The following is a 27,194-nucleotide window of genomic DNA, read 5'->3' on the forward strand; positions in this document are numbered from 1 at the left end:
TTGCCAAATAAATTTCAATTATTTTACTCAGATCTATTAAAAATATTCTATTCTAAAATTTACCATCCATTTAATAATTATATTTAAATTACTAAAATTCTATTCCAAATTAAAGAAAAAATCGTATGACTAAAAATATCCTATTCTAGAATCTACCATCCATTTAATAATTATATTTAAATTAAGAAAATTCTATTCCAAATTAAAGAGTCGACGTATCGCCCTACTTACAAGTTACTCGCTCATTGACAATGTCCATATCAACCTTTCTTAAAGGCACGACAAGGACTACTGCAGCATAGTATTATTCCCTATCAATCTTTGGTTCCTAAATAATGTAAATAAAAAATAAGGAGATTGGGAATATGAAGAGACACTGGGAGGTGAAGCCCAAGAGTCTCTCCCTCCATGTATATATCCATGAGCAATCTTAATGCAAAAACACAATTCGCATTATGGAGTTACCTCCTGGCCTGACATGGTATTAGAGTCAACTCCATTTTTAGCTTTTATGCCCTTGTAACTCCCTTCTTCTATTTCTGAAGTATGCGGGGAATAGTTCTACCCTTATGTCTATTGAGGTAACATTTACTTTTGTTACATGACTTTTCTTGTTATAGATATTTAGTATGTGTTGTGATTATTCAAGAATCATTTTTGTGGGCGTGGAATTCAATCGAAACTGCTAAGATGGTTTGTGATTTTTTCTCGAATTACTAAGCATTGAGATAAACCAGTGTAAGACGTTCTCCCTCACTGCACAGTTGACTCCTATAGTGTTTTCTAGGTCGTTCTGGTGCAAGATTACAGACTTTGGTTTATGAATTTTGTAAGTTTATGAGTACTATATACCAGGTATTCAAGTTCAATTATTGGCATACACGGTCTTTGTCCTCGACTGTGCTCCTCACAATGGTTTCTCCTTCCAACTGCGCTCTGTTCCCTTGGCATACCACACTTGAATTCGCTACCTCCCCACATAGGTGACTCCTCACCTCACTCCCACAACACCCTCGACCATCACAACCTTCGTTCGAGTCACTGCAGCGAACCATACCATAGTCAGGACCCGAAAAACTGCTAAAAATAGTGAATTGTGCTACAATTACGGAAAATGAAAAACTAAAAGAGACAGTTGTGGGGGTCCAAGTGGGATAGGTGGGTGGCCACCAACATCCACCTGGATCATGGCATCCTACAGTGATACCTCCCACACACTTGTCCCAAGATCGACCTCAGGATTCCCTACACTGTACACAATCTCCACTGGTCACCCATTGTGGCTCCTCGTTACCGCACAACCCAACTCCTCCCCTCCACCCTCCTACTCACATTTTCAACAGTTGCTCAGAGCCTTGTCCTCTCGGACCTCTCCCTCGAGCTTGGGTCACTCGGCTGCAATTGCTCATTATAACGCATTGCTCCCCTAGTCGACTCCCATACAATGCTCCCACCACACTGATAATACCGAATCTCAATTCAACCTCCCCCACATCATTCTCCCCCATATACAACCTCCCCTAAGTAATACCTCTTTCCTATATATCAGTGCAATTTTTACTATTTTTACACCAAAAGTACATTTTTTGCCACTAGAACTGCATATATTTTCCACCAGAAGTACAATTTTTTGATATATTGGAAGCAAAGTACATTTTTAAGAGACGAGTTTATATGATGTTGGGCGAGTTGAGAAGGCAGTCCCACGAGTTGGGCAGGCCGACCCTCCACTAAGGTGAAGGAAACATGTTGAACGAGTCGGCTTGGGTGTTGGGTGTGGGTCGGCCGAGTGACAAAACCCACCACCCGCCCGTATATATTGGAGGGAGTTTGGAGGCAAATAACCATCATTCGATCAACACGAGTTCGAACAAGGAGTTTTGCGGTGCGTGGATGAGCCCGCACGACAGGCGGAAATCAGGTGAAAAACTCGTTCAGAAAATTTGGGTGAAAAACTCGGGTGAGAAACTCGGGTGAAAAACTTGTGGAAGAAACTCATGCAGGAAACTCGGGCGAGGTCGTCGGGCAGAAAACTCGGGTGAGGTCGTTCGGGCGAACCGAGCGAGGTCGTCGGGTGACCCGGGTGAAGTCGTTCGGGCGAGTCGGATGAGGTCGTTCGGGCGAGTCGAAAGATGTGCGCATATATGGAAACTGAGCATATACGGAAGATGTGCGCATATACGGAAACTGGGCATATACGGAAGATGTGCGCATATACGGAAACTGGGCATATACGGAAGATGTGTGCATATACGGAAGATGTGCGCATATACGGAAACTGGGCATATACGGAAGATGTGCGCATATACGAAAACTGGGCATATACGGAAGATGTGCGCATATACGGAAGATGTGTGCATATACGGAAACTGGGCATATACGGAGGATGTGTGCATATACGGAAACTGGGCATATACGGAAGATGCGCGCATATACGGAAACTGGGCATATACGGAAGATGTGCGCATATACGGAAACTGGGCATATACGGAAAATGTGCGCATATATGGAAACTGGGAAACTGGGCATATACGGAATATGTGTGCATATACGGACACTGGGCATATACGGAAGATGTGCGCATATACGGAAACTGGGCATATACAGAAGATGTGCGCATATATGGAAACTGGGCATATACAGAAGATGTGTGCATATACGGAAACTGGGCATATACGGAAGATGTGCGCATATACGGAAACTAGGCATATACGGAAGATGTGTGCATATACGGAAACTAGGCATATACGGAAGATGTGCGCATATACGGAAACTGGGCATATACGGAAGATGTGTGCATATACGGAAACTGTGCATATACGGAAGATGTGTGCATATACGAAAACTGGGCATATACGGAAGATGTGCGCATATACGGAAACTTGGCATATACGGAAGATGTGTGCATATACGGAAGATGTGCACATATACGGAAACTGGGCATATACGGAAGATGTGCGCATATACGGAAACTGGGCATATAGGAAGATGTGTGCATATACGGAAACTGGGCATATACGGAAGATGTGCGCATATACGGAAACTGGACATATACGGAAGATGTGCGCATATACGGAAACTGGGCATATACGGAAGATGTGCGCATATACGGAAACTGGGCATATACGGAAGATGTGCGCATATACGGAAACTGGGCATATACGGAAGATGTGCGCATATACGGAAACTGGGCATATATGGAAGATGTGCGCATATACGGAAACTGGGCATATACGGAAGATGTGTGCATATACGGAAACTGGGCATATACGGAAGATGTGCGCATATACGGAAACTGGGCATATACGGAAGATGTGCGCATATACGGAAACTGGGCATATACGGAAACTGGGCATATACGGAAGATGTGCGCATATACGGAAACTGGGCATATACGGAAGATGTGCGCATATACGGAAACTGGGCATATACGGAAGACATGCCCATGTCTTCCGTATATCCCTAACTTTCCTGTATGTGCATACCTTCTGTATATGCACGTCGTTCGTGTATCTGCATCGCAGATGTGCAAATTCCATATACAGAGATTGGGCATATACGGAAATTGTGCATATACGGAAGACACGCGCATAGCTTCCGTATATGCATAGTTTCTGTACATGCGCAATTTCTGTATATTGAATTTGCGCATATACAATGCAGATACACGAACGACGTGCATAATCGAAAGGCATGCACACATCTTCCGTATATGCCCAGTTTCCGTATATGCGCACATCTTCCGTATATGCTCAGTTTCCGTATATGCACACATCTTCCGTATATGCACACATCTTCCGTATATGCCCAGTTTCCGTATATGCACACATCTTCCGTATATGCCAAGTTTCCGTATATGCGCACATCTTCCGTATATGCCCAGTTTCCGTATATGCACACATCTTCCGTATATGCCCAGTTTCCGTATATGCACACATCTTTCGTATATGCCAAGTTTCCGTATATGCGCACATCTTCCGTATATGCCTAGTTTCCTAGTTTCCGTATATGCACACATCTTCCGTATATGCCCAGTTTCCCAGTTTCCGTATATGCGCACATCTTCCGTATATGCCTAGTTTCCGTATATGCGCACATCTTCCGTATATGCCCAGTTTCCGTATATGTGCACATCTTCCGTATATGCCCAGTTTCCGTATATGCACACATCTTCCGTATATTCACAGTTTCCGTATATGCACACATCTTCTGTATATGCACACATCTTCCGTATATGCCTAGTTTTCGTATATGCGCACATCTTCCGTATATGCCCAGTTTCCGTATATGCGCACATCTTTCGTATATGCCCAGTTTCCGTATATGCGCACATCTTCCGTATATGCCCAGTTTCCGTATATGCGCAGTTTCCGTATATGCGCACATCTTCCCCCATTCATCTTCTTATTAGTCTTGTTCGTTCATCTCTTCACTTACACCTCCCACGATAGGATCTCCACCATTCATCTCTTGATTAGTCTTTTTCGTTCATCTCTTCACTTAGCCCCCTGCGATAGGATCTCCGCCATTCATCTTTCGGCTAGTCTTGTTTGTTCATCTCTTCACTTAGCCTCCCGCGATAAGATCTCCGCCATTCATCTTCTGTCAGTCTTATTCGTCCATCTATTCACGTAATCTTCTGTGATAAGATCTCTGCTGATCATCTCCCCTTAATACTGTTCCCAATCGATCCAATGGTTCCGCTGCACTTCTGCTCTGATACATCCTCCTTTCACTAAATTCAATCTTTGCTTGCTCTTCCACTTAACTCCTTGCATGCTTGATTTTCCCAAAAACACGAAAACAACTTTAGTTTAGTTTCCTTGCTTATTCATTAGTTTAGTTTGATGCTCTTTACTTCTGTAACTTAGATAGCAGCATTAGGTCCCGTGTCATAACCACCCGCCACCTACCTCAACCGTCTATCGTCCGATCTAGCGCCATAGATCCAATGGCTGGCGGCAATATCTGACTTGGATCTAGTTGTAGACTTTGGTTCTAGCTATGAGTTAGGCTTGCCCGATATGACTTTGAAACTAGTAGCTAAATATTAACTCCCCCTGTCAAATACAAGTTAAGAAGATGAAAATATCTCCACTACAAGATGTGTCAATAATTGAGAATGAAACTTATGGCATGACAAATATATATTTTTGGCTATTGAAAATCACTACCAAGAAACGATCCATCGAAGGTGAATCTTTTCTCTTTTTGGAGACTTTTCCTTGAAACATTCATTTGAATGATGAGTGTGTTTTACACAATTGCTACAAGAATGAAAATCAAAACATTGAGCTTTCAGGAGGCCAACTCGATAATAATTTTGGCATAGTGAATTTGATATGGAAGTGCAGTAGGTGAAGATGAGATTTCCTAAAGAAACCTTACACTGTGAAACTAATTTAGTTTGGAATAGTCTGGGATATAAAAGGTCACTTCGTCTTCATACTTAAAACCATCTTTGTGCTTGTTGTTGATGACTTCCTCCCAAGGCGTGATAATGGGTTTAGGAAGTGCAATCTAAACTTGTTTATGACAAACCCCATCTTCATTTGAATATGCTGCTAAACTAACATTACTGGTTTGATTATGTGTATGTTGTAGATGGGAATCAATCTCCAATATAAAATTATTATGAACAAGAACTATTCCAAAATATTGATTCCGTTGTTGTAGTTCATCTCAATGAATTTGTGATTCAATATGAAGAAAATCAATATTGTCCTATGCATCTTGTAAACAAATTTAAACATCAATGAGAATGTATCTACCATTTTTTACTATGGTTTCAACAATATACAATACTAGAGTGTTTAGTAATTGTAATGTATCATCAATTTGAGCCATTTTAAGCAGTTCATGCAAGAAATGAAATGTGCCTGCTTCTATCAAAGATGCACCCATTTACAATGCAATTTGAAAATGACTTGCACTCAAATCTCTCAATGAAATTAGATTGACCACAACCTTTTACCAATTAAGAACTACATAATTTGAATATAGTGGTGAAAATAACGCCTTAAGCATATAAAATAAAATTCTATAGGACCATAATGGAAATACTTGCTTAAGGAATCTACATATACTATAAATATGTTATCAAGGTTAGCCTTAGTATTATTTTCTATAAAAAATTATGTAATAGTAAAGTTCACTTTTATTATTCCATAGAAATAACAGAGATGATTCTCATCTAGTATATTATGGGAATAAACACACAATATATAATGTTAAAGATATTTAGTAGCCCCACAGGGGACTTGACGATGGGAAAGTCATGAGCTTCTTCACCATATTTTTGGAAGAGGAAAAATTATTATATTGAATTCTTAGTACCTCAAAAACTTAGTTAAAACTTTACATCTTGCCGTGATTACAATGAACTAGAAAATATACATTCATAGCCTCTTATGCAAGAATGAATACATTCACATGCAACACATGCAGATGTAGATAATTCATATTCCACCTACATTGAAAATGTGTGGCCTTTCCTTTCACCAAGGAGTAGAAATTCTCCAATTGCACTTATACATTTCCTTCAATGTTTGACCATGTTGTGTTTGCAAAAGCCCCTAATTCTTTGCACCCATTGCATTAATTGAATTGAAGCCAACCGCAACATAGAATACTTGTTTCATATCCAAAAGTAGGGATACCACTTGAAGCTTTCACTAATTTTCCACAAGAGAGAGGTAGTCATTTAACACCACAAGTTAGACCAACGATACCAACAATTAGAGTGGCCATGCAACTAATTGTACTTGCAAAATTATTTTAGAGGTTAATGCTTTAATATGGATCTTTATGTGAAACTCCCAAAAGCTTGTTCAAAAATTTAATTTCATTCGAAGGTATCACAACTACTTATGTTTCTTTCTCATTGTTGACATCACCGAGACAACAAAATATTTCCCCTCTATATCTTTGTTCTTGTTCAGATTCAAGACTCAAACATCCTCTCTTCACCTTCAAAATATTCCCTCATCAACTCTCTAGCTCTGCTCCCCACTTAAAACACTTTTTCCAAAATCACTAACCACTAATTCTTGTTATTCCAATTAGTTGATTGCAACTGCATGTCATTTAACTTCCTTATAAGAGCTAGTTCTAGGTGGGAAAACATTGTAGGGTTCGAAAGGAGAATTTGTATCAATGGATCACGCCATAGATATCCCCATAAGGTTCGAGAAGGACTTATAATGTGTCCATTTGATGGTACGCAAAGATACAAGTTGGTTTCTGAATTTTTAAAGGTCGAGTGAGAGATGAAGCTCAAGGTTATCTCAAAAGAAGTGAGAGGGGTTTCAATTCACGTGTGAACACTAAGGATGGTTGCAGATGAACTTATAGAAACAATTTTCATGGCCTATTTCATACTCAATGCAAAGGATAATAAAGGATAAAGCCTAGGTCAGAAGAACATAGGTGTAGATAAGTAGGCAAACTAATGCAAAACATAGAGGGAAGAGTTACAGGGATCTGAGGCATCATCGGAATATAGAGAAGTGAATATTTCAAGAAACAAACAATTTGAAATGTGGAATAAAAACTTATGGAAACAACCTGGAAGTTGATAGTGGAAAAACTATGCTCTAATACCATTGTTGGAAAGACACGTAAAATAGACAATGTATGATAAGCCTTAGTTTCTTATTATTAAGCACATATAGATATAAATATAATTTGATGTGACCTTTGGATTATGCTTCAAGGTCCAGTGTAATCCAAGTGATAGTTTGTGTTCATCCACACTAACCATAACGGACTAACTGTGCAATAATGAAATAGGTGTTCAACAACATAAGATACCTATTGTTATGTGGTTAATAATTAATATACTAAAGCAATACAGACAAGCCATGACATACCATATCTGTGTCACACATAAGTGATGCACCTTAACTAACAACATGGTTAAGCAATAAGCCACGCCAATCAACACATGCATCTATGCACATAATGACTCACCATAAATGAGACATAACTATTCTTTTACTCAAATAAAACTAGACTTCTTTATTATATTGAAATTGATTTATTTTATATATATATAATTGAATTGATAATTAGATTTTATCTTTAATATATAATCATATATAATCATGATTTACCTCCATCATGAATTAAGTCCCAGATATTATATCATATATAGTAAATCAATTATCCATATGGTGTGGATTCATGTTGCTTGTGTGAAAGGTATTATTTTATTAGGAATATTTGTATTTGATTGATGCTTCCATGCTTTCACCATTGACCTTCTTTAGGATAAATATATGGATTACTAAAATTACTTTAAAAGTTAACCCGTAAAGCATCATATTTTAAGCGCCGCACCAAAATTTGTGGAATAAAAGTAAGCTGAAACATGAGAACCATGGATCCCTATCTTTGAAAATACTTTCATGTTATTTTCAAACAACCAATAACTTAAAACGTGAGAATCACGTAATATACTTATGTGAGATACCCGTTCTGAATTTCTAAAACTGGACGGTTTAGAAAATATGATTCGCAATCTCACTTTCTTTTCCACATTTTTTAAGAACCACTGGGGGCATATGTTCGATTTTTTTGACAAATTCTCAACAATACGTTTCGAACAGCATTGTGGGGTCGAACGAGAATGATAAAATTGTTGGAATATTAATTCCAACTGCACAGCGGCAGGCGGACGTGGGCAGCCAACTCAGCCAGCACGCTGCACCCGAAACCGCCAGAACGAAACCACCCTCTTGTTCGCACCGCCTTTGGCAAAAGGCTGTATCCGCCGGAGGGGCTCCGAACACATTCACTTGCCGCCACGCGTCCCTTGTACGAACGCCGAAACCGCTGTTCCCCGGACGCTAAAGGTCGTGCTGGTTGCCGGACAGTGGTGTGCGAATTGTGTTGGATCGGGTCTGCTGACTCAGATCTCCACGAAGCTGCGCGGAGGTTAATGATCGGGCACAACGAATAGGGTGGCGACACGTGGCACCGAAGTGACGTCAGCCGACCCCGCCCGCGTCAAATCAAAAATTGCGTGGAGTGTTTGATTTCTCCGCTGACCGCCGAGGATGGAAGCGTTAATGCTCTTAATGGTTGGTCGTAGAATTTAGTGAGGCTTTTAATATGGTTATGGAGGCACGATTTTTATATATGGTTTACGTAGTGTTTGGTGAAGGCCCTTTTTAATATGGGCATGGGCACGTTGTTGTATATGTTTTTATATGTTGTAGTAAGTAAAGCCTGCGTGTGGTAGTTGTAATAATGTGCAGTGAGACTGCGCATGAGGTGAATTAGTTTTTATTGTGATGTATGGTGTGTGCATTCAGGCTACGCACAGTGTCTGCGTGTGGTGTTTTTTTTGTAGTTTTGTGTAATGGTCCCTACGCACGGTGAACGTGTGTTATATTTGTTTTGATATATAGAGAATGCACAGCAGTGGAAGAGCTTAACCAGAACAGGGATATAATGTTTGTCCGCCATTGAAAATGCAGAGGTTGTTCAAGGAATTGTAATGAACGCACAGCAGTGCGGAAATCATTTTAAAACAGAGATGTATTGTATTGCTTGCTCATCGCAAAAGCAAGAGGTAGCTTGAAGCTGTTTTGTAATACCCACAGTAGTGGAAGACCAGAAATGAGGAGACAGAGTTTCTCCAGTGAATCCCTCTCTGTGTAGAGGATGAAAATTGTAACAGTTTTGTTTTTAATCAATAGAAATGTTTTTATGGCTGTGTAATGGACTCTTGTGAGTCATTTTGGTTTCAAGAGAATTTCTGCAAAAGATCCTGGACAAAGGAAACAGAGCATTGGCTCTGTGCTGTTTATTTAGTGTTGGTTTTGGTATTTCCCCCATTGCAAAAATACCCAACAGTGGTATCAGAGCTAGTCCAGGCTCTTTGAAGACTCAAAGAAGCTGAAGGAAGGTGTGGTTGCAGCAGTCAAACTTGTCCAGCAGTGAAGGCTCTCCAGCAGTGTGAAGCCTCAGCCAAAGGGATTCAGGTATTCCTCAAAGTTTTTGAGTTACTGTTATAGAGACAGTCAGTTGTTTTAAAAAAAAAACACAGTCAAGTATTTTGGAGTATAGTTAAGAATGGCAAGGTCAAAGAAGAAAGCCTCCAGGCCTGTTAAAAATGTGTCTCCCTCCTCTACTAAACTAGAAGGCAATCCATTTGAATACATTCTATTTGATGTTCCAAAGTTTGATGGAAACTTTGATGTATGGGAAATAAAGATGAGGGCTTTCCTAATGTATGAGGGGATTGAAGTCTGGGAGTCAGTGATTGATGATAGTAAGATGGATAAAGAATCCATGGAGTATGATGCACAAGCAACAAAGACTATTTTGAATGGACTCCCTAACTCTGTAAAGAGGAATCTACGAAAATACACATCAGCAAAGGATATATGGGACAGACTGCATGACCTTCATGCAAAGGGAGCACTGACCATGACCATCAGTGAAAAAGAAAATTCTGAACCAATCATAGAAGCTGAAAATGAGAAGCTTGACCTCATCAAGGTTCAAGTAAGAGAAAGGGATGAAGAACTTGCTAAGCTTAAGAAGGAACTTGAAGAAAGCAAGAGGAAACATTATGAAGAAGTCATATCCATGACAAATCAGCTGAATGAAGCAAGGAAGCAGGCAGATGCCTTGTCAAGTCAACTTGAACAAAGGCACATGAGGGTGAATAAGCTTGTGGAAGAGATTGGACAGTACAAGGAAGAGGTCTCCTCCCTTAAGTCCGAACTAGAAGAAGCCAGGAAGCAGGCACAAGGAGTTGAAAAGAAAATGGAGAGCAGTCAAGCAAAAGATGAAGAAATCTCCAAAATGAAGACAGATATTATCTCCTTCAAAATAGTAGCAGCTGAAGCTACTCGTAGCAAGGAAGAAACTGATGGACAACTAGCAAAGAAAAATAATGAATGTGAAAAGTTAGAAGAAGAGATTATCCTCCTCAGGAAGAAGGTTGAAGGGATGAACAAGATCATGAAGAGCTCTCAAGCATTGGATGACATGCTTAGCTATCATAGAGCTCCATTTGATAAATCAGGACTTGGGTATGTAGGTGAACCCTCAAACAAGGATGAAGATGCTTTAAGCAAAGGAGATGTGAAGAAGCCAGAAAGAGATGGTGATGCTCCTAGTTCCAGCAAAGGCAAGGAGAAAAATGAAGGCAGCAATAGAAGAGATCCGGCTCCAAGTAGAAAATCAGCTCCAAGAAGAAATGTAGCTGATGTCAAAGAGGCAAGAGGCAATGGTGATCATCAAAGGATCTCAAGGCAGCAAAGTTTTAGAAGTATATCAAGAAAACCTCCATCTCCCAGGTATCAAAGTTCATTTTATGGTTATTGTTATGCTTGCTCAAACTTTGGTCATATGGCAAAAGACTGTAGAGCATTTCATGGAGATAGATGTTGTGGTCCCCGACAATCTCCAAGAAATAATTTCACAAGAAGAAATCATGAATTTTTATTCATGAATAATGTAGAATGTTTCAAGTGTCATAACATTGGGCATATGGCACGGGATTGTAACTTAAGATGGGCTACTATGCAAGCTAGACCCACACAAAAGAAGAAAGTTACACAAGTATGGAGAAGGAAGGAAATACAATGTGAAAGTCCCTTGAGCTTTGCAACTAATCTAAGTTTCTTTTGAGAAGAGTCTGCCAAAAGAAGACAAGCATACATTAAAGGGGAGCTTGTATTTTTTATTGCTGAACTGTATTAACAGTCACTCCTTGATGAAGATTTTTTTTTTATAAAGGAAAAATATGAAGTTAAATCTGCCATAACAGCAGAGAAGAAAAGGGGACAGTGCTCAAATGTAAAGTGCAGCAGCGCAATAAGAAGAATGCAAAGCATGGAGACCCTCACAGCAGTGGGAAGACAAAATATAAAACAGCAGTTTGATTTTTTTTTTGCAATATGCATAGAAATGCATAAAGAAAAACAGGGACAACAGATTTTTTAATGCACATGGATGAATGAGAATGTGTGAGGCAGCAGAAAATTGAAAGGGATTGCACAGCGGTGCGTTGTGAAAATAAAAAAATGAAGACTAAGATTGTGTGAAGCAAGGGTGTAAAAAGGAACAGGGGCAGCCCGTGCTAACAGGAGTTAGTGTATGGGCACACAGCAGTATGATGAAACAAAAGGCAGCCATAGTGCAAATTGCAGCAGCAACACAACATCAAGTGTATGGACAGCAGCAGCATGAAGCTTTGCTGAAGAAATGTGTTTTTACACAGCAATGCAAATGTGAAAAATGCAGCAGCAAGAAGTTATGGACAGCAGCACAGGTAAAAGATTTTTTTTCTTTACAGCAGTAAGTGTAAGTGCAGTGAGTGTGTTGTTTGCATCTGAAATGCAAGTAAGACACAACAGAAGTATGATTGTAATTAATGAAGGGGAGCACGCAGCAGCGCGAAGAAAAGCTTTCCCATGGTGAAGAAGGGAAGCACGCATTAATGCACAAGTAAAGAATTCTCACACAACAGAGTGAATGTGAGAAAGGAAAGGCATAGCAACGCACATGTGATTTTTTTATTGACGCACAGCAATGCAGAGTTTGTAAAGAAATGTAAGAGCAGTGCAGGTGTAGACGCAGTAGCATGGAGCAGACACAGCAGTGTGGGGTAGATGCAGCAAAGAAAATGGAACAACAGTGTAGCAGAGAATATGCAGCAGCATAAAAGAACATTGTAATGAACTTGCACACACAGCAGTGCAATGATTGTTTGTTTTGGAACTGCATTTGAAGCAGTCATTTGGTGAAACCCTCTGTTAAAGAGGAAGGTGCTTTTCAGCACATTGTCAAGGTAAATCCCTCTATCAAGAGGATGATGCTTTTCAGCATAGTCATTAGTGAATCCCTCTGTTGAGAGGAAGATGCTTTTTAGCATTGTTTGGTAAATCCCTCTGTTAAGAGGAAGATGTTTTTATAACAGGTGAATCCCTCTATCATGAGGAAGGTGCTCTTCAGCACATTGTAATGGTGAATCCCTCTGTCATGAGGAAGGTGCTCTTAAGCATAGTTTCAGGTGAATCCCTCTATTAAGAGGAAGACAACTTTGATTGTTTGTGAACTGCATCAGAAGCAGTTGGTGAATCTCTCTATGTGAGGATGATGTTTGGGTAAGATTGAATGCCCAGCAGTTGAAATTAAAGGGGAGTGTTGGAATATTAATTCCAACTGCACAGCGGCAGGCGGACGTGGGCAGCCAACTCAGCCAGCACGCTGCACCCGAAACCGCCAGAACGAAACCACCCTCTTGTTCGCACCGCCTTTGGCAAAAGGCTGTATCCGCCGGAGGGGCTCCGAACACATTCACTTGCCGCCACGCGTCCCTTGTACGAACGCCGAAACCGCTGTTCCCCGGACGCTAAAGGTCGCTGGTTGCCGGACAGTGGTGTGCGAATTGTGTTGGATCGGGTCTGCTGACTCAGATCTCCACGAAGCTGCGCGGAGGTTAATGACCGGGCACAACGAATAGGGTGGCGACACGTGGCACCGAAGTGACGTCAGCCGACCCCGCCCGCGTCAAATCAAAAATTGCGTGGAGTGTTTGACTTCTCCGCTGACCGCCGAGGATGGAAGCGTTAATGCTCTTAATGGTTGGTCGTAGAATTTAGTGAGGCTTTTAATATGGTTATGGAGGCACGATTTTTATATATGGTTTACGTAGTGTTTGGTGAAGGCCCTTTTTAATATGGGCATGGGCACGTTGTTGTATATGTTTTTATATGTTGTAGTAAGTAAAGCCTGCGTGTGGTAGTTGTAATAATGTGCAGTGAGACTGCGCATGAGGTGAATTAGTTTTTATTGTGATGTATGGTGTGTGCATTCAGGCTACGCACAGTGTCTGCGTGTGGTGTTTTTTTTGTAGTTTTGTGTAATGGTCCCTGCGCACGGTGAACGTGTGTTATATTTGTTTTGATATATAGAGAATGCACAGCAGTGGAAGAGCTTAACCAGAACAGGGATATAATGTTTGTCCGCCATTGAAAATGCAGAGGTTGTTCAAGGAATTGTAATGAACGCACAGCAGTGCGGAAATCATTTTAAAACAGAGATGTATTGTATTGCTTGCTCATCGCAAAAGCAAGAGGTAGCTTGAAGCTGTTTTGTAATACCCACAGTAGTGGAAGACCAGAAATGAGGAGACAGAGTTTCTCCAGTGAATCCCTCTCTGTGTAGAGGATGAAAATTGTAACAGTTTTGTTTTTAATCAATAGAAATGTTTTTATGGCTGTGTAATGGACTCTTGTGAGTCATTTTGGTTTCAAGAGAATTTCTGCAAAAGATCCTGGACAGAGGAAACAGAGCATTGGCTCTGTGCTGGTATTTGCTGGATTGGTTTTGGTATTTCTCCATTAAAAATACCCAACAGTGGTATCAGAGCTAGTCCAGGCTCTTTGAAGACTCAAAGAAGCTGAAGGAAGGTGTGGTTGCAGCAGTCAAACTTGTCCAGCAGTGAAGGCTCTCCAGCAGTGTGAAGCCTCAGCCAAAGGGATTCAGGTATTCCTCAAAGTTTTTGAGTTACTGTTATAGAGACAGTCAGTTGTTTTAAAAAAAAAACACAGTCAAGTATTTTGGAGTATAGTTAAGAATGGCAAGGTCAAAGAAGAAAGCCTCCAGGCCTGTTAAAAATGTGTCTCCCTCCTCTACTAAACTAGAAGGCAATCCATTTGAATACATTCTATTTGATGTTCCAAAGTTTGATGGAAACTTTGATGTATGGGAAATAAAGATGAGGGCTTTCCTAATGTATGAGGGGATTGAAGTCTGGGAGTCAGTGATTGATGATAGTAAGATGGATAAAGAATCCATGGAGTATGATGCACAAGCAACAAAGACTATTTTGAATGGACTCCCTAACTCTGTAAAGAGGAATCTACGAAAATACACATCAGCAAAGGATATATGGGACAGACTGCATGACCTTCATGCAAAGGGAGCACTGACCATGACCATCAGTGAAAAAGAAAATTCTGAACCAATCATAGAAGCTGAAAATGAGAAGCTTGACCTCATCAAGGTTCAAGTAAGAGAAAGGGATGAAGAACTTGCTAAGCTTAAGAAGGAACTTGAAGAAAGCAAGAGGAAACATTATGAAGAAGTCATATCCATGACAAATCAGCTGAATGAAGCAAGGAAGCAGGCAGATGCCTTGTCAAGTCAACTTGAACAAAGGCACATGAGGGTGAATAAGCTTGTGGAAGAGATTGGACAGTACAAGGAAGAGGTCTCCTCCCTTAAGTCCGAACTAGAAGAAGCCAGGAAGCAGGCACAAGGAGTTGAAAAGAAAATGGAGAGCAGTCAAGCAAAAGATGAAGAAATCTCCAAAATGAAGACAGATATTATCTCCTTCAAAATAGTAGCAGCTGAAGCTACTCGTAGCAAGGAAGAAACTGATGGACAACTAGCAAAGAAAAATAATGAATGTGAAAAGTTAGAAGAAGAGATTATCCTCCTCAGGAAGAAGGTTGAAGGGATGAACAAGATCATGAAGAGCTCTCAAGCATTGGATGACATGCTTAGCTATCATAGAGCTCCATTTGATAAATCAGGACTTGGGTATGTAGGTGAACCCTCAAACAAGGATGAAGATGCTTTAAGCAAAGGAGATGTGAAGAAGCCAGAAAGAGATGGTGATGCTCCTAGTTCCAGCAAAGGCAAGGAGAAAAATGAAGGCAGCAATAGAAGAGATCCGGCTCCAAGTAGAAAATCAGCTCCAAGAAGAAATGTAGCTGATGTCAAAGAGGCAAGAGGCAATGGTGATCATCAAAGGATCTCAAGGCAGCAAAGTTTTAGAAGTATATCAAGAAAACCTCCATCTCCCAGGTATCAAAGTTCATTTTATGGTTATTGTTATGCTTGCTCAAACTTTGGTCATATGGCAAAAGACTGTAGAGCATTTCATGGAGATAGATGTTGTGGTCCCCGACAATCTCCAAGAAATAATTTCACAAGAAGAAATCATGAATTTTTATTCATGAATAATGTAGAATGTTTCAAGTGTCATAACATTGGGCATATGGCACGGGATTGTAACTTAAGATGGGCTACTATGCAAGCTAGACCCACACAAAAGAAGAAAGTTACACAAGTATGGAGAAGGAAGGAAATACAATGTGAAAGTCCCTTGAGCTTTGCAACTAATCTAAGTTTCTTTTGAGAAGAGTCTGCCAAAAGAAGACAAGCATACATTAAAGGGGAGCTTGTATTTTTTATTGCTGAACTGTATTAACAGTCACTCCTTGATGAAGATTTTTTTTTTATAAAGGAAAAATATGAAGTTAAATCTGCCATAACAGCAGAGAAGAAAAGGGGACAGTGCTCAAATGTAAAGTGCAGCAGCGCAATAAGAAGAATGCAAAGCATGGAGACCCTCACAGCAGTGGGAAGACAAAATATAAAACAGCAGTTTGATTTTTTTTTTGCAATATGCATAGAAATGCATAAAGAAAAACAGGGACAACAGATTTTTTAATGCACATGGATGAATGAGAATGTGTGAGGCAGCAGAAAATTGAAAGGGATTGCACAGCGGTGCGTTGTGAAAATAAAAAAATGAAGACTAAGATTGTGTGAAGCAAGGGTGTAAAAAGGAACAGGGGCAGCCCGTGCTAACAGGAGTTAGTGTATGGGCACACAGCAGTATGATGAAACAAAAGGCAGCCATAGTGCAAATTGCAGCAGCAACACAACATCAAGTGTATGGACAGCAGCAGCATGAAGCTTTGCTGAAGAAATGTGTTTTTACACAGCAATGCAAATGTGAAAAATGCAGCAGCAAGAAGTTATGGACAGCAGCACAGGTAAAAGATTTTTTTTCTTTACAGCAGTAAGTGTAAGTGCAGTGAGTGTGTTGTTTGCATCTGAAATGCAAGTAAGACACAACAGAAGTATGATTGTAATTAATGAAGGGGAGCACGCAGCAGCGCGAAGAAAAGCTTTCCCATGGTGAAGAAGGGAAGCACGCATTAATGCACAAGTAAAGAATTCTCACACAACAGAGTGAATGTGAGAAAGGAAAGGCATAGCAACGCACATGTGATTTTTTTATTGACGCACAGCAATGCAGAGTTTGTAAAGAAATGTAAGAGCAGTGCAGGTGTAGACGCAGTAGCATGGAGCAGACACAGCAGTGTGGGGTAGATGCAACAAAGAAAATGGAACAACAGTGTAGCAGAGAATATGCAGCAGCATAAAAGAACATTGTAATGAACTTGCACACACAGCAGTGCAATGATTGTTTGTTTTGGAACTGCATTTGAAGCAGTCATTTGGTGAAACCCTCTGTTAAAGAGGAAGGTGCTTTTCAGCACATTGTCAAGGTAAATCCCTCTATCAAGAGGATGATGCTTTTCAGCATAGTCATTAGTGAATCCCTCTGTTGAGAGGAAGATGCTTTTTAGCATTGTTTGGTAAATCCCTCTGTTAAGAGGAAGATGTTTTTATAACAGGTGAATCCCTCTATCATGAGGAAGGTGCTCTTCAGCACATTGTAATGGTGAATCCCTCTGTCATGAGGAAGGTGCTCTTAAGCATAGTTTCAGGTGAATCCCTCTATTAAGAGGAAGACAACTTTGATTGTTTGTGAACTGCATCAGAAGCAGTTGGTGAATCTCTCTATGTGAGGATGATGTTTGGGTAAGATTGAATGCCCAGCAGTTGAAATTAAAGGGGAGTGTTGGAATATTAATTCCAACTGCACAGCGGCAGGCGGACGTGGGCAGCCAACTCAGCCAGCACGCTGCACCCGAAACCGCCAGAACGAAACCACCCTCTTGTTCGCACCGCCTTTGGCAAAAGGCTGTATCCGCCGGAGGGGCTCCGAACACATTCACTTGCCGCCACGCGTCCCTTGTACGAACGCCGAAACCGCTGTTCCCCGGACGCTAAAGGTCGTGCTGGTTGCCGGACAGTGGTGTGCGAATTGTGTTGGATCGGGTCTGCTGACTCAGATCTCCACGAAGCTGCGCGGAGGTTAATGACCGGGCACAACGAATAGGGTGGCGACACGTGGCACCGAAGTGACGTCAGCCGACCCCGCCCGCGTCAAATCAAAAATTGCGTGGAGTGTTTGACTTCTCCGCTGACCGCCGAGGATGGAAGCGTTAATGCTCTTAATGGTTGGTCGTAGAATTTAGTGAGGCTTTTAATATGGTTATGGAGGCACGATTTTTATATATGGTTTACGTAGTGTTTGGTGAAGGCCCTTTTTAATATGGGCATGGGCACGTTGTTGTATATGTTTTTATATGTTGTAGTAAGTAAAGCCTGCGTGTGGTAGTTGTAATAATGTGCAGTGAGACTGCGCATGAGGTGAATTAGTTTTTATTGTGATGTATGGTGTGTGCATTCAGGCTACGCACAGTGTCTGCGTGTGGTGTTTTTTTTGTAGTTTTGTGTAATGGTCCCTGCGCACGGTGAACGTGTGTTATATTTGTTTTGATATATAGAGAATGCACAGCAGTGGAAGAGCTTAACCAGAACAGGGATATAATGTTTGTCCGCCATTGAAAATGCAGAGGTTGTTCAAGGAATTGTAATGAACGCACAGCAGTGCGGAAATCATTTTAAAACAGAGATGTATTGTATTGCTTGCTCATCGCAAAAGCAAGAGGTAGCTTGAAGCTGTTTTGTAATACCCACAGTAGTGGAAGACCAGAAATGAGGAGACAGAGTTTCTCCAGTGAATCCCTCTCTGTGTAGAGGATGAAAATTGTAACAGTTTTGTTTTTAATCAATAGAAATGTTTTTATGGCTGTGTAATGGACTCTTGTGAGTCATTTTGGTTTCAAGAGAATTTCTGCAAAAAATCCTGGACAAAGGAAACAGAGCATTGGCTCTGTGCTGTTTATTTAGTGTTGGTTTTGGTATTTCCCCCATTGCAAAAATACCCAACAAAAATATCCACCAGTCAATAAAAAAAATAATAAATTTACATGTCAAACCTTAAACACGGACGGATATAATTGCCTGTCTCTGAAGGGCTAACATGTTGTATAGGGGCATACCTTAAATCACAGGGAGATATGTAATGTGATTGTCTGAGAAGTTTACTCGGTAATAACTGGTTTTGAAATTTTTGCGTTTCAGATAATTTAAAAATCAAATCAAATTTATTTATATTTTTTAATTTTTATAAGATTCTGGAAATCGTATTGGTAAGAAAGGAAGCAAGAAGCGTTGCAGTCTCGAAGAAAGGTTTTATATTTTGGAGAATGAAGATATTGAGGATTGCACATGAGCTACAAGTGCACATGCACTTCTAACCTCAATTCAGTGGAATAGACTTTGATTTTCAAGAGGTTAATTTTCTTGATTTGATAAAGTTGGTATAGATTTGATCAATATCTACCGTCGTTTTTGGCCACTTAAAGTAATGAAAGTTGGTTTTAAAATATTTCCATGTTTTTAGTGGTGTATGCAAAGCGTTTTGATTCATGGGCTGTATAGCCTATACTTCTCTTTCGATATGGACTTTCCAGTACACTGGCATCTTTATTTTTATTTATGTGAAATTTTAATTTCAAAAATTATATTAAAAATGTCATTTTAATCATAATCAGAATAAAGTACATTGGCATGTTAATTTTTAAATTTAAAGTTTTAAATTAAATTTTTATTATAAAAATTAATTAAAATTAATTTATTATGAAATTAATTTTAAATAGTAATAATAATTATTAGTATTAGTATTTAATAAAATTAATTTTCATCAACAAATATTTGTTTTTAACATTTGATTTTTTATAAATAAAATATAAATATTATTATACTTTAAGTATATAAAATTGATATCGTTGAAATATGAAAAGAATAATTTTTATTAATTTAAATTTTTCCTTGATATTATTTCTCTATAAAAACACACACATATATATTAAAAACTTATAAAGAATAATGTTATTTAAATTTTTTCGCATGTATAATTTCAAGTCACTTAACTAAAATTTATTTTAAATCTATCAAGTACACTGTAATTAAAAAAAGACAAATACCAAAAAATTAAAAGCCGTTATAATAAAGCAAAATATACCCATTCATTGAGAACTGATTGTTCATGAGGACTCTTGGATTCCCCGATGGAACGCAAACCCACATCAGCCCGGCCCTGCTCGGCGCTTAAATTATTTGCAATATGCGAATAATACATTAACTATTTCTTTATCTTTCAAGGGCATCTGGAAGCAGCAAAGGCAGAATCTTCATATATGGTTTTCGTTCAACTGTACAAACCAACATATTCCCTCAACAATCGTTTTTACGGCGACCCTATAAAATAAAATAATTATTCGTGTAAGTTAAATATAGAGACCTTTTGAATCAATATGATACTGGAGTAATGAATATCACTTAATGCAGGCTTCATAAGAACAGAGCTGTTGCTCCATAGGCAGAAGCGGGACACCAGAATTTATTTAACGGTGGCTATGTTTTGGGTATTGCCGAGCCCCGTGAATTCGAAGAAAAATGATTATGATTACTTTTAATGTCAAATTTTTTTAAAATGAGACACAATCGAACTTTTAAATAGGCTGAACCGGACTTTTGATATTTCCTTTCCAATCTCCAAATTCGCTAACATATGCGTCCTATGGACAGGTAGACAAGGCCCTATTCATTCATGCCTAAATCGCTCTATCCCACCATTAAAATTCATTCAAGCAACTTAAAAATATCTTATACATTACCGGACAAAATATGCATTCGTTCACAAATTATCCCACTTCATTTATCTAAACTAATATTAATTATATCACCATATTATACAGGTTACAATAAAAGCCCAAAGTTTGGCTTAATGCTATGGTTCCAAACTAAGATTTTATTTAAATTATTATTTTAAGACGGCCTTGAAGGCTTCAAAGCTGGAGCAGTTCCTTATAACTTCCGGTGGCAGCGAATCTGTTGACTAGAGCGAGGGCATTACTGATCAATTCGCACACATACTGCACGCGGCCGGTGACCATGGTCGTAACTTTCCCGGTCGCGTTGAGATCCCGAAAGCCGTCGAGGCAAGTGTCCTCGTTGGTGAGGGCAGCGCTCATCCACGTCTCTACGTTGCTCATCTGAATTTTGAAGGTGTTCCGCCTCAGATGCTTCAGCTCCGCCAGAGATTCGCTAATCTGGTCCCCGGCGTCGCCAAAATTCTCCAGACAATCGTCCAGCGCCTCCTTTTCTCTTTCACTCATTCCGGCGCCTCTGGCTCCGAGGTCCTCGGCCGGCAATTCCTATCGTCCAGCGCCTCCTTTTCTCTTTCACTCATTCCAGCGCTCCCTGCACAATTAGTAAGGCTTGTTAATTTGACGAGCGTGACTCTTTACAGTCCCTAGTTGAGTCGGTCGTCGCCACAAAATTCCAAATCAAAGTAGGGCGGCAGATCAATTCAAATTCAAATCAATGATGAGGCGGGAGATCAATTCAAATTCAAAATAGTAATGGCGCGTGTTCATGATTTGCGTTGGGAGGTGTGTAGCAAGGTGCGTGGTTGCGGGCAGGGTCGATGGGGGCGTCGATGGGCAGCCGGAGGGGGATGCATGCCATGCAGGAGAGGGATGCGGGCCATGATGCATGGTCGAGGATGAATGACGTCAACCACGCTGTCTTCCGCTGTCAGAGGGGTACCTCCATAGCATTAACTTTGCTATGGAGGTGGAAATGCGCGTGTTCATGATTTGTGTTGGGAGGTGTGTAGCAAGGTGCGTGGTTGCGGGCAGGGTCGATGGGGGCGTCGATGGGCAGCCGGAGGGGGATGCATGCCATGCAGGAGAGGGATGCGAGCCATGATGCATGGTCGAGGATGAATGACGTCAACCACGCTGTCTTCGGCTGTCAGAGGGGTACCTCCATAGCATTAACTTTGCTATAGAGGTGGAAATAGGAATTGCCAAGAATAAGTATCCAAGTCGTCCTTCCACGGACGGTCCTGAATTAAAACACACGGAGTGCGTGCTGGCGTCATCATCCATGCAATTCAATTGGGTTGGGGTGGTGACGTCAATCATTCCATTTATGTTGAGTATTCTAATTCATGTTTTTATTTTATTTTTAAAATTTGTTGGATTTATAAGCTTTATATATATTTGTCAAAAGTAAGTGTTTTAATGTTTTGAAAATGCCAATTTTTTTTATAAAATAATTTTAAAATCATTAATATTTTTAATTTCTTTTGGAAGTGAAGTAGAACAACATGAAAAAAAAAATTAAAATTAAAATATATTTTAGACAACAAAAAAATTATAATTTGATTAAAAAATTTGGTTGGAAAAACTCGTAACATTTCTAATAAAAATATAATTTTGTCTAGATTTTTTTTTTAAAATTCATAATTTTAGTTTTCTTTTATAGTGGAAATGGATTCAGCACCATCAAAAGCCCATGAACTCATAAAACACCCAATATCATAAAATTTGATAATTGTAACCCAAATTTTCAAAAATTTCAACAATGTTTTTTTAAAATCATATTATTATTTTCTAAATAAATTTATAACACCGTTTAGACTATGCCTCAAATACGAAGACTTATTAAATTGCTCTTTCTAAAAAAGAAATTGCTCTTTCTAAAAAAAGTTTAAGATATAAGCAAGCATGGAATTTCATACTTGTTTTACTTGTATATTAAAAATTTTAATATACATTTTTTTATATGCTTGTGTCAAGATTTTTTCTTTTATTATATGCAAGTTCCAAACAATATATTACTAACATTGTTGTGTCTAACTATAGTAAATCACATTAATTCTTATTTTGGGTGATTCATCACTGATAATCATTCATACTTAACCAATCAAGTGAAAGATGTTTTAGTTTGCTGGTGATTTACTACAACTTCGATTTTTTGAAAAGGTCAAAGTTTGAAAGCATAAGAAAGAAATTTAACATAATTTAATATTTTAGGATGAGAAATTTAGATGGATAGACAAAACCCTTTTGTCAATATAGTTTAATATTTTGGTTATGGCAGTTAAATTTTAAAATTTTAGTATATTTTTTATGGTAGTGAATTTATGTCCAAAATGGAAAAATCTATCCACACTCCGACTATTAATTTTTTTTTAAATTTTATGACTAGATTCCAACCAAATAATTTGTTAACCAAATAAAATTATAGCTTTGGTAAAGAAGGCTAGTTACAAATGGAGTTGTTTTTAGTGTGACTTTTTGAAAGATTTTCCGGTGGGCTTTTCTGGTGTAATTTCTCTTAAATCCAGCAGGAATTTATTGAAATCACAAGCTTGATGGATAATGTTGTGCAATCTAAGTGCCCTAAAGATTTTCCAAGATGCTGAATCCATATATACAATCAAAAAACTAGTTTAAATAACACAAATAAAAATTTGACCTCCAATTTTTCCACCAAATTCTCACACCAAAAAATAAAAAAATCGACCTAAAAACAACTCTGTTACAAATGCTTTTGGATAGTATGGATCATGAACACCACTGCGAAGACTTGGAGAATCCTCTGTTACAAATGCTTTTGGATAGTCATGGATCATGAACACCACTGCGAAGACTTGGAGAATCTCGAGATGCCCGGTCCCACTATCAGTCCATCCTGTCTGTCCTTCCGCTTGCTGTAACCTCCACATTCGAGCCAACAATGGCGGGCTGGTTCTTATCATCATCTACTTTATTCCTGAACGTCTCCCTCATAATCGGTTCTTATTCTATGGTTACTGTATTAATTTGGTATTAGCTATGTATACCATAACAGCAAAGAATTTTTCAAGATGAGTTATTGTATAATAAGGTATTTGCTATCTCGATGAATAATATCTTAAAAAACAAAAATGTTCCAATCAGACCGTTGAAATCAAAGCTTTGAACCCAAATAAAGAGAAGACAGCCTCACCCGCTTATATACCTAACTAATATTTGTATATGCCCATTAACTTATTAATACATGGTGCTGTATATGCCTACCACCAGATTTAAGCGCTTACTACCAGATTTTGCTTAAGCAAAGACATAATTTAGCAATAGACATATATAATAATTAGAACATGATAAATGTATTGCACAAAATTTGGGCAACAAATAAATCTTATGCTATCATATTTTAATTAATTGAATTGCCGCTGTATATACCCAATGCTGTCATGTTGCTGTTATGTTTTAATTAATTGAACTGCCGCTGTATATACCCACAGTTCAATTTTACCAAAGCCTAATTAATTGAGCGGGCTGTAGATACCTACAGTTCAATTTTACCAAAGCCTAATTAATTGAGCGGCTGTATATACCTGCAATTCGATACCTGCAATTCGATTTTACCAAAACCAAAATCAAACAATAATCACATACAACTGCAGCTCAATACAAGAAACAATAAGCATATACAACTGCAGCTCAATACAACCCGATAACATAATATTTATTTATTACCCAGAATCTACACCCACCCGCTTCCGCTTTACTAAAAGGACCTACTTATAGTAAGCTTACTTATATGACACGCCACTTCTGCTTTCACGCTTTGATCGCCCATTCCAAGCAAAATAAAAAATGCGCAACTTTCCTGGGTCCTGTATGATGCCAGGCAAAGACCAGGAAACCATCCAGGTAATTTGCTCAGATGGCACGGTTAAAATCCTTAGCGAACCCATCAGCGCCGCCCAGATCGTGCAGGAACTCCCTCAATATTCAGTATGTCACTCCAATTCCTTCTGGATCGGCCAGAAGACGCCAGTTCTTTCTCCAGATGACCAACTGAAGGTGGGCGACAAGTACTTCCTTCTACCCAGCGCTTCTTTCAGTCACCCTTGTCTCTCCTATCGCTCGCTTCCTTAATATCGCCACCGCCGCCGCCAAAATCTCCGCTTACTTCCACCGCTCCTGTCACGCCCCCAATCTTTTTTTTTCTTTTGGGCGGGGTGCGGCACCACCAACGCTCACTCTTAACGAGCTTGCGTTATGGACTACGCCTCAACCGTTATAACTCCACGTTACTGATATAACCGAATCTCTAATTTTAATATAACCAGCTTCAATTATTTTACAACCACATAACCTTTAAACTTCATTCTTCATTATAGCCATTCATAACAACTTAACATACAATTCAAACTGAACAACAAATTGCAACAGTCATATGGGAGGGACAACTCCAAACCGAGTCTGCCCCAATAATATTTATTTATAATGATATATCAGAATTACAACACAAGCAAGTGTGCCGGCAAACCTTCGGCCACACTTGATATAATACAAAACAGACCTCTGCTTTTACATATATATGTGCTGTACAAACCGTATCTCTGTCCACAGGATAACTCCACGATAAGACTGCGCAAACCCCTGCGCTATATCGTGTACCTTTTACCCATGAACCAGTCATTCAATGAACTCAACAGTCAGCTGCATGCGTATATTACTACGCTGTTTATTAAAGCACACCAGCGCTCCTTATAAACCTGCGTAATTATATACTTCTGTCCACGTCTCAACCTCTGGTCTGTCCACGTGACAGTCCTGCAGCAATCCACCTGTACAGATATGTCAAACCGATAGCCCGCTGTTTATACAAATTTCTGTGCTGTTATCCGAGCACACCAGCACCCATAAACCTGCATAATTTATATATTACTGCCCACGTAGCAGCCCTCTGACCTGTCCACGTGACAGCTCTACAGCAATCCACCGATATAACACTTCGACAGCCCGCTGTTCACATATAAACCTCTGCGCGTTTATACGTTCAAGCTTCTGTCCTCAACCGTGACCATAAGACAGGCTTTTACCGTGACCGTAAACAGCCCTCAACATATATCACATATGAGCTTCATTATCGTGCTTCTCCATATATCGTTCGACACTTGGCCACATCTCGGCCAATGTGTCTCCATATATCTCGTCGCACTGTTCTTCCGCACGGCTCGCCCGTTCGTCTTGTCCATCGCACCGAACCATGGTTTGCCATGCCTAACCGCCAAGCTTGGGTGACCCCACCGCTAGCTCGGGTGTCCGCACCTCAACTTCCGGCTCGTCCAAGTGTCGGAGGTTCGCCCCTCATTGTGTCGGAATGCGCCCGTTGTCGTGCACGAGGGCGCCCGCCCATCGTGCACGCCTGCCCGAGACTCGAGGGCGTCACAGCTCCCCTCTCAGCTCCGCTTCGCAGTATTGAACGTGCGTCTGCTCTGTGCCAGCCGTTTGAGATGGAGAAGAGCGACGTGCGAGGCGGACCCCGGATCAAAGTGTCTGCGGACTTTGTTACAAAGCTTCTAGAAGACGGGCGGTTAAACGTTGATGAACGCGGGCAGGCAATAGGCACGGAGTCCTCAGATGATGTTGAAGGCAGTCTGTGCAATACTCGTGAATTGCAGAGGGATTATAAGCAGTTGGTGAAATCCAGAAGGCCACGGTGGACGCCCAAGCTCGAGACCATCAAAGAAAAGGGATGGTTGGGTACAAGATATTCATGAAATTTGAGAGATGAGCACAGATGAAAAGCTCTGGCATCACTCCAGTTTACAGTTCTTTTTCTCTTGGCATCTGGTTTCGTTTAATCCACCATGTGTAGACTAAGATGTTTTGTTTAACAGGACTTGTTTGTGACTCTAGAGTACAAATAACAATAGTATACCTACTCTCCTGTAACACTTATATTTGGATATACCTCAATATGCGACCAAGTCTTACACAGCTTGGAGCAATAAAGTCAGTAACGGTGACAATCTGGCACGAAGTTTTAGAGTAGTATCAATCACAAGAAAGGGTTATCGGTTTGGTCTTGTTAGGAGGGATATACTCATCATCCAAAAGACTCCCTGATTGTATTAAAAAGCTAGTGCTTTATGGAAATCCGGTATATTATATAAAAGGGTGACATATAATTTCCTTACAAACGAATTTAAAACCAAATGCACTGTAAATTGGTTTGTGTATTCAGTGGAGTTGGTGGTTTGGTAGTTAAGAGTGTTGGTTTTAAGTTTAATAATTTATGAGTTTAAAAGAATATGTTTTAAGAGTTAAGACTATGCCTAGAATATGTATGCTTTATGTTTTTGGAAATTTTTTAGTTAAATAGTTGTTTGAAGATGGTTTTTTGGTCCAAAAGATCTTATATATTAAGTTAACGATAAGAAAATAACAAATATTTTTTTAATTATTTAAAAAATCCAATTAAAACAGCGAAAAATAATTTATAAATTTTATTAAATATTTATAAAATTATGTATATTG

At 39.6% G+C, this 27,194-nt stretch overlaps 1 protein-coding gene across 1 annotated transcript; it reads right to left on the reverse strand.

Moving 5' to 3' along the window:
• Window positions 1-20,870: 20,870 nt before the first annotated feature.
• On the reverse strand, window positions 20,871-21,200 carry LOC149199861 (21 kDa protein-like). Its single transcript, XM_089400746.1, has one exon. It carries the CDS (start codon window positions 21,198-21,200, stop codon window positions 20,871-20,873), a length of 330 nt encoding a protein of 109 aa, XP_089256872.1.
• Between the last annotated feature and the right edge of the window lie 5,994 nt (window positions 21,201-27,194).

This window comes from Pinus tabuliformis, chromosome 2_1 (genome assembly GCF_031772625.1).
Source record: "Pinus tabuliformis cultivar Carrire ecotype Pingquan chromosome 2_1, CPIR1, whole genome shotgun sequence".
In the NCBI taxonomy this organism is placed as follows: domain Eukaryota; kingdom Viridiplantae; phylum Streptophyta; class Pinopsida; order Pinales; family Pinaceae; genus Pinus; species Pinus tabuliformis.